The following is a 9,152-nucleotide window of genomic DNA, read 5'->3' as shown; positions in this document are numbered from 1 at the left end:
CAGATGCACTTTCATGCGGAACTCACTAGGCTGTGATTTCAAGTCTCCTTGCTTCCACCAAAGAAAGCGCAGGTAGTTGCGATCAGCTTCTGCGACATGGAATTGGTGGAACATCTTCTCGATGTCGCACATCAGCGCAATGGGGTGCTGTCGAAAGCGGATGAGAACTCCAATCAAGTTGTTTAACATGTCAGGTCCACAGAGAAGACGGTCGTTCAAGCTGGTCTCTCTGTACCTGGCTGAGCAATCGAACACTACTCGAAGTTTATCTGGCTTCTTTGCATGGCGAACACCATGATGGGGAATGTACCACGTCTCCCCCTTGCTCCCACCGTCTTCAACCAGCTCTGCATCCCCTCTTTCAATGACTTCTTCCATGAACCCGACGTACTGCTCTTTATAATTTTCATCCCGTTGCAGTTTCCTTTTGAGGTGGTTGAGGCGTGTCACAGCTAAGTCCTTGTTATCAGGTAAAGAGGGTCTGGCTTTGAAGGGCAGGGGCATTTCGTAATGGCCATGTATGTTTATCCGTATGCCCTCCTCTACCTTGTTGAGGAACGTGATGTCATCTTGTGATACTGTATTACCATCTTCACTGCCATCCTTGAAATCTGATTCCAGGATGCGGATGACATCAGCAGGGGTTGCTGGAGGCAGCTCCTTAACGGTGATTCTGTGACACAGATGGCGTGTGCTCAGAGTATCATGGCCTTGTGATGAGCGCCCCACAATGCTCCACCCAAAGTCTGTTTGTATAGCATAGGGTTCTTCATTTCCTCCTACAATAACTTGCCTTGGAGCCATGGCCCTGGAGCAGTTGTAGCCGATGAGAAGCCCTGCTTCACAGTCCTTCAGTGGTTGGATTTCATCGACTATTCCTGCGAGATGACTCCACTGTTTAGCTGTCTCACAGGTAGGAATGTGGGCGCGGTTTATTGGTATACAGTCCTTTGTGTATGCTCTTGGAAGATCAACTTGAATAGCAGAACTGTATCCCCTTACACGAAGGCCAGAAACGCTCTCACTTCTAATCACTGTGTCCTTTCCACTCATGGTGGTCAACTTTAGCTTCACAGGACACTTGTCAGCATCAAGACCATCACTCACTTCTTGGTCGATGAATGTAGTGTCGCTTTGGGTGTCGAGAAGAGCATAGACAAGCTTCTCTACAGTCGGGTTATTTTTGGACGAGACACACACTGGTATTACCATCGATATGTTGGATGAGCCTTCTGATGCTACGCTGAGTGATGTTGCAGCAGGACCTTGACTTGTCCTTGCCTCGGATGAAGACCTTTCCTTCACATAGTTGTAGTAGTAGCAGACAGTTTTTCGCACTGTGGCCTATTTTCAGGCATCCATAGCAGAGTTTCTTCTCCTTTACATAGTTTCGTCGCTCGACTAATGACATCTCTGCAAACTTGGAGCATGCATTAAGCTGGTGTTTAGCATCTTGACAAAGAATACATGGAGGCATAGCCTTTCTTGACCTTTGGTTCTCGTTATCAGCAACTGTTTGAATGGTGAGAACACTGGCCTTACTTCTCTTTATGTCTCGTACATCTCTCTTTTCAGTGCTTAAGTCTGAGGAACGAAGAGCATGAAGAGATGTAATGGGATTGCACGCAATCTCAGCTTCAGTTGACAAGAAGCTAGCAAAGTCCTTGAAAGTGGGGAATTCTTGCTTCTCGTTCAGGCTTTGGGTGACTTGACGATTCCAGCGTGAAGCTGCCCAGTCTGGGAGTTTATGAACGAGTTTCTGATTCTCCTCACAGTCATTTAATATGTCAAGGCCTTTGACATGAGGAATGGCATCTTGACAGGCGTTTAGAAAGTCTGAGAAGCTTCTCTCAGTCCCTCAGCATCTTTAGGTTGAATCCTTGGCCATTTGGAGAGTTTTTCTCTGAATGCTCTCTGAACGGCAAATGGCTGGCCATAGCGACGATTCAACTTATTCCAGGCATCTTGGTAGGCTTCATTGTCACTCCGGTAAAAGGTGCCATCAAGGGCCTGCCGTGCTGGGCCGCCAACATATTTCTTGAGATAGTAGAGTTTTTCAGCTGGCGTGATTGCCCTTTGATCAACAAGTGAGGTAAAGGCTGCCTTCCATTCAATGAAGCATATTGGATCGCCACTGAAGACGAATGGTTCAGGAACAGGAAGCCTGTTCAAGGCTATACTGTCTTGAAGCACCTGAGTGAGTGAGGAAATGTCTGTGTGAGAGGGGACTGTAGCATGAGGTGAAGTGACTGCAGTTACAGACACGTTATTTGCTTCCTTGTTCCTTTCATTGTCTGCATAGTAAGCAACATCACGTTCTGTCTCCTTATCATAGGCCTTAAGTTTGGCCTGAGCTGCTCGCACTTCCTTCTCTGCTTGCAAACGCTCCAACTCGCGCCTTTGTGCCTCTAGAGCCTTTCGTTGTTGTTCCTCTAACTCTCGTATTGATTCTCTTTGTTTTTCTTCCTCAAGCAGCATCTCATAATTTGCTTCCTTCACTGCGAGTTCGGCTGCTGCATCAGCACGCTTGGCTGCTAGTGATGATGTCATGGAGCAGTGATCCGACTTGTTGTGACTCATCGTGGACACAGCAGATCCATAGATAGATTTTGCACAGTCGTGCCGAAGCAGTTCATGAAGACGGGGTCTTTCCTGTTTCTCGTCAAACTCACCTTCCTCGTCTATTGCTCTGCTGTAGGCGATGTTGATGATTTCTTTGGACACCGATTCACACGTGTCAACTCTCCGTCTTATGTCTGTGGAAGGTGTGGTGAGATCTCGAATTTCAAAGTACATAGTCATTATATCTTCTTTACTTGTCCTAAGTTCATCAATGAGAAGCCAGAGGTCACAGTCTTTCATGTATGTCTTTAGTTGCTCTCTCGCTCTGCGTATTTGGGACTTCCATTTTTCGTACATGGATAACAGCCCTTTCTCCTTTTTCTTGGCACTTTCCTCTTGGAGTGCACGCATTTTCTCTGTGGGATGTCGTGCACGCTCAGAGCGACGGAGGTCCTCAGGCAGGTCATCGCCTGTTTTTTCTGATTTACCTTGTTGGTCAGTGAGGTGTTGTTTAGCTTCAACCATCTCCTTCAGACCTACTCTCTCAGAAGCATCTGCCGCAGCGTGGCTTTCACTCTGTGGGTCTTGAACCTTATGCTGGGGATCAGCCGTCTGCTTCTCTCCCCCTTTCTTGTTAGCTGTCTCTGCCATAATCATCTGAATTTTGACCCTTTAAGTTAGAAGAAAACCCTTAGGCAGATATGCTCAAGAAACTTAAGAGTGAACAGCATAAGCACAGCATAAATTTGTCCGTGCATAATAATTGGCAGTGCAGAGACATAAACATAGAGACACTCAAATTACCATTAACGTGAACGTAAACACCACAATAAGTGCAATTCTCAAGGTGCATAAATGCAAAAACCAAAGGTGAAAAATGTCCCTCAATTAGAAAGTGTCCATTTATACCTTATACCATTATTAACAGTTTCCCTTTTACTGTAGATGAGCAGGTAAGTATTTATGTGTTTACATGTTCAATAGTCCTGCTTCGATGTCACTGAATATAACTGTACTTGACCATTGCACCGAATCGTTGTGACTGCCACCCGAATCACCGTAGAGCAGGCATAGACGTATGGGAATGTGCGATATCTGGTTCTCCTGTGGACTGTGAGTGGTATAACAGAAGCAGCAGCACGCATGGAAACCCTCTGTCGTGGCCCGTCTCAGGAGCACGCCATGGAAACCCTCTGTTGTACCCCGTCTCGGCAGCGGCAGATCATCAGAATTGATGAGGGTCAAGCTCTTACTGTAGCGAACCCAGCCAGACAATGGTGAAGCATACTGATGGTTCCAGGTGTATTTATTTATGTACAGCCGTTTGATTTGATTTTGTACACAATCTCCTTCCGTTCTGGATCACCGTAAGAGCTAAGGGCAGATAAAACAAAATGAGCTCTTACTAACAAATAAACCATAAAAATATAAAAAATGACAGCTTAACCATGGACTGACCCAAAGGATCCCTCCAGCCCAACATCATCACATACACACACACTAGCACCCCACAGAGGCAACAATTAGCTTGACCAGCAACACAACAAACTAGCATGGAGAAAACAAACACTCTCCTACAAAAAGTTAATTAAACACACACATCTCCCTGCAAACATATCTTTTCAACACACCTTGTTCCCAGTTCCAGCTAGGCGCTTAAACATTTAGTGAAATCCTTAAATCGCGGAGCTATATTGATCTCTGGCCTCTGTGTCATCGTCTGCTCCGTGCGAAGTCAATTGCTCCGTTTTACACACAACCCGAACTTCCGGTCCGTGAGCGCCAAAATAAAAGCATGGAATAATCAAAACGAAAACAACAAATAAAATCATACAGGAAGCAACAATCAGTTATCAAAACCCCTTTTAAGAGTTACTTACAAACTGTCATACAATAACACCTGAAAATAACTATTGGTAATGTTATTATACTCTCCAGATTACACAGTTCATACTTTTATTTTGTTAGAAAGGTTAGACAAGGTCATATTTGACTAAATGTGGGCCACTCCAATAGATAGAGTAAACAGGGTATTTTGGTTATTGCAATAGATATTTGATCAAATGAGATCTTTCAAATATGGGTCATGAATTCATTTTTTTGACCTGCAGGTTCCAGTGTATTATGCAAAAACTGCAATATCTGACAATTTTCTTTGAGTGTCACTAATTGAAACCATCAGTTACTCTGAGCAAAAGATTTTCAATATGGGTTCCCTTCTTGTGGAGGACTTTTCTCATAGGTCGAAGAAATATGGCTCAGTCACCCTTGCAATATCTGGAACTGTGCAGTCTAACAGTCTTTCGAAATCCAGTGCTTTTTCTACCACAGACAAGAACATTATATATAATATTACTGCATTCAAAAGTTCATGGTTTATTTGCTGTTGTGGAACAAACAATATGGCCCAATGTCGAAAGAAGAAAAATTCCCAATGCCATTCCCAGTCAGTCATGATGCAAAGTTCATTCATGGAAGCAAGTCTGAGTATAAATAGTGCTTTTTACACACTCAACCACCAGACAGACAGAACTCAAAGACCTAGCAAGAGTCACCAGAAGATCAGAAAACATCTAGTTTCTATCTGCTGAACAACTAAACCAGCTGTCCTCTCCTAAGATGAAGACATTCAGTGTTGCAGTTGCAGTGGCCATCGTGCTCGCCTTCATTTGTGTTCAGGAGAGCTCTGCTGTCCCAATAACTGGGGTAAGAACATGACTTTACTCATTTTATTTTCTTTGTAGCTGTAAGTGTTAAAAAATGCTAAGATGACGTTCTTAACGTGGAAAATTCATCAACAGGTACAAGAGCCAGAGGAGCTGATGAGCAACGACAATCCAGCTGCTGAACAAGAAGAGATGACAGAAGAATGGAAGGTACGTTCAGTTAACTGAACAAATGAAGTTAAATACCATGAATAGGGTTGCCAACCGTCCCTTGAAAAACGGAATCGTCCCGTATTTAGAAACAAAAGCACCCGTCCCGTATTGAGGTGAAAAGGGACGCACTTTGTCCCGTATTATTGTGACAGTCAAAAAATAGTCAGTAAATGCCAATGAAAATTTAATAACAGGGCGCTTTATATGTAAACTTACGGTAAACTTGTTCCAAGGCCCCGTCCTGCTCTGTGACCAATGAACTGACAGCATATTCACAAACGAGTATGACGATACAGAATACGCTCATCCCATTGGTCGAGGAGAAGAGAGCAGAAGACAACAAAGCAGCATGCGTAGGTGACAGTGACACAGACGCCGACACTGCTTTACGGGGCGCTACACCTTCGAGCAGCAATGTGTCTAGTACCCCTCCGAGAAAAAAACAGAAAAGGATGCAAAAATACTGAAGAATGGGTAAAAGGAAGCACCTGGGTGGAAAAAGTGCGTGATAACATCTATAAAGCACACTGCGCGTTGTGCCGGCGCTCTTTTTCCTTAGTCCATGGTGGACTGACTGATCTGAAACAACATGCTTCCAGTACTGCGGTCACGCCATCTGCACTTTAAATTTTAGTGCGCAATTACATTGCACTTTACGGCCCGTTTGTCAGCTGCATGACTCCAAAATAGCCATTCAATTGTATTCATGCTGCTCCAATAAAATAAATACATCAATTTGTTCTCAGCAAACTCCAGTGCATTCTTGAAGACCAGGTCCCCATGTGTTCATGACATGAATTTAATGCCTTTTTACTGAACCAATTTGGAATTACGGAATGCTATAATCTTCCAAAATGGCCATTCAATTGCATACATGCTGCATTTTAAAAGCCAACTAAAGGAGTGAATCAAATTGTTATCATCAAACTCCACTACATCTTTGAAAACAGGCTAATTGTTATTTTGTGTTAAAGTGAATTGCTGGATAATCATTTGTTTTCTATGTATTCATGTCACACAAAAATATGCATCTAATTCAATTCAGGTTCGAGTCAAATTGTTAAAAAATCATTTTACCTACAAAAAAGGGGCTAAAAAATTCCACCACGCCAGGATGGGTGAAGGCAATCGGGTCGGCCGGCCCTGCCAATGAAGTGTCCCTTATTTATTTTTCGGGGAGTTGGCAACCCTAACCATGAACCAGTTGATGTTGTCACCAGAGAAGAAGAGAGAACAAATAGATAATGTTGGAGGTGAACACTTTAGTCATGTCTCTTGTCTTTCACACAGATGCCGTTGAACTTCAGGCAGAAACGCAGCAGAGGCATGAAATGCACACCTTACTGCTACCCGACTCGAGACGGGGTCATGTGCGGTGTCCGCTGTGATTTCTGAAGATTCCTGCGAGAAGATGAGATTTCCACAAGAACAACTAAATTATGAGTGATGCAAATTTCTACAAAAGCAATTTTACCTCTTTCAATTGTACTTGTGGTTGTAAATACCTGAGGATGTTACTGGATTTGGTCATGGTGTTATTTAATATTTGCTCAGTGATGTAACTGCATCATTCACACACTGTACAAACACACTATACTGTGTCTTTTCACAATAAACTTTCATTTAACTAATATACAATGTGTGAACATGTTCTTTTGACAATAACTATGAAAAATAAAGAGGAAAAACATTTAATCATCGCATTAGATATGTTTTGTTTTTTGGTGTCTATTGAAAGCGTGAACTTTTCTTTTAATGGTGTATCAGATGCGTCTCCTGCTATAAGCATGTATGTTATAGATGATACATGAGCTTTTAAAGGGACCATGGGTTTTTGTAAACTGTAAACTCAGATAATATTACCTAGATAATAATAAATTAAAAAATAACTTTCAACAGCACAACATTGTGAGATGCTTTCTGATCGGATTCCCATCTGATCTTATTTTCCTAGTTTGGAATACAAGGAGGGGTGGGATGGTGTGTGTGTGTGTAGGGGGGGACATTTTAGCCATACTAATGACACTGTATTTTATAAGCTCTGCATTTAAATATTATGAATGGTTTTGATTTTACTGAAAATACTAACTTAAATATTTTTAGTAATCTAGGGGTGTTCACCTTTCATATTTCAAAATATGGTGCTGTTTGTTGATGCTAACATTGCTTCATGACAAATAAGTTCCATGCATGACAAAATAAAAGAAACAAGATTACAACAAGGGGACCTGCTGTTAATGCTCAGTTGACAAATAACTTTGTTTAACATGACATGCTGATTCTACTCTTGGTTTAAGATGAGGTAATGCTCCCCTTTATTAAGAAAATCTTAAATTCCATCAGATGTGGAGCCAAACATGATGTTTGTAAATGCTGCTGTTGTGGTCACATGAGCCAGCACACGGGACCAGAAGGGTTTTCAGTGAATGACAGGGTTAAAAGGGAGATTTTAGTTGTTGCAGGTAGTGATCATGAAATGTTTCCTTTTTGTTATGTCATGTCCACCACTATTGATTTATCATTGGCAACCTGGTGTTTTACACTGACGTTAATAATTGATTTGGTAATGCTGTAATTCATATGTACTCAATGATCTGAGTGCACACAGTAAACACACTAAACAGAATATCTGGGTTAGGTGACTTGCAGCCCTCAGACCGTGACCCGTCAGTCCTGGGATTTGAACCTTAGACCCTCTGGTTCCCAGATTTGACCTTCTTCCACAGGCTGAAATATCCTCATGCTTTACTTGTCTCGTTTGTCTCTCTTGGCTCTTCTGTTGACAAAGTATTAGGTATCATGTTATTATAAATACACTTAAATGCTCTCCCAATACATTATAGTCACAAAACAAAACACCATTTACATTTTCTTCATTAAACATGGATCAAACTGTCATGAAATGACACCTGAAAATATCTATTGGTAATGTTATTATTCACATAATTACACCCTTTTTTCTTTTGTTAGAAAGGGCAGATAATATAATATTTGATAATAATTTAATGTCGGCCATTCCACCAGATAGAGCAAACAGGGGATTTTGGTTATTGCAATACATATTTGATCAAATGAGATCTTTCAAATATGGGTCATGAATTATTTTATGAACTGCAGGGTCCTGTTTATTATGCAATAACTGAAATAGTTAACAATGATGTTATTTGAGTGTTAGTAATTAAAACTGCCTAGCATATTCAGCTACCCCAGGGGATGTTAGGGAACTCCACTTATCATAAAATGAATACATATTTTAAGCGCGACAAACAGAATTCAATGGCAAATGCAGCTGTATGTCAGACTTGTCTCTGTGATGCAATTGGTTAGCACGTTCGGTTGTTAAGGGACGTGTTGTGGGTAAAAAAATAAGTCAACTTGATGGAAAAGGAAAGAGCCACAGTCAGGGGAAGCACATTGTGCAAAGGTAAAGGTATGACTGTGACATATCATCATTGGCACCATGTCCTTGCATCCACAAGTATCTGATTTAATGTCACAGTTTAATTGAAAGTTTAAAACCGTCATACAGACAAGAACATCATATCAAATATGATGGATTCAAAAGTTCATGGGTTTTTTTGCTGTTGTGGAATAAACAATATGGCCCAATGTCGAAAGAAGAAAAATTCCCAATCCCATTCCCAGTCAGTCATGATACAAAGTTCATTCCTGGAAGCAAGTCTGAGTATAAATAACAGTGCTTTTTACACA

The 9,152-nt window shown here is 41.6% G+C and overlaps 1 protein-coding gene across 1 annotated transcript; it reads left to right on the top strand.

The window, feature by feature from the left end:
- Positions 1-4,940: 4,940 nt before the first annotated feature.
- Positions 4,941-7,079, top strand: LOC131976003 (hepcidin-like). The gene is made up of 3 exons (XM_059338859.1): positions 4,941-5,268; positions 5,364-5,438; positions 6,732-7,079. The coding sequence occupies exons 1-3, from the start codon at positions 5,182-5,184 to the stop codon at positions 6,834-6,836; spliced, it is 267 nt and encodes an 88-aa protein (XP_059194842.1). The 5' UTR covers positions 4,941-5,181; the 3' UTR covers positions 6,837-7,079.
- The last annotated feature ends 2,073 nt before the right edge of the window (positions 7,080-9,152 follow it).

Source organism: Centropristis striata, chromosome 8 (assembly GCF_030273125.1).
Source record: "Centropristis striata isolate RG_2023a ecotype Rhode Island chromosome 8, C.striata_1.0, whole genome shotgun sequence".
Lineage (NCBI taxonomy): Eukaryota > Metazoa > Chordata > Actinopteri > Perciformes > Serranidae > Centropristis > Centropristis striata.
Note: the sequence above shows the minus strand (reverse complement) of the source record. Positions and strands in the feature narration are given on the sequence as shown.

Coding starts and splice junctions, on each gene's coding strand:
- LOC131976003 (XM_059338859.1), top strand. CDS start 5,182: ATGAAGACATTCAGTGTTGCAGTTGCAGTGGCCATCGTGCTCGCCTTC. Junction 5,269..5,363: donor CTGCTGTCCCAATAACTGGG/GTAAGAACATGA, acceptor ATTCATCAACAG/GTACAAGAGCCAGAGGAGCT. Junction 5,439..6,731: donor AGATGACAGAAGAATGGAAG/GTACGTTCAGTT, acceptor TCTTTCACACAG/ATGCCGTTGAACTTCAGGCA.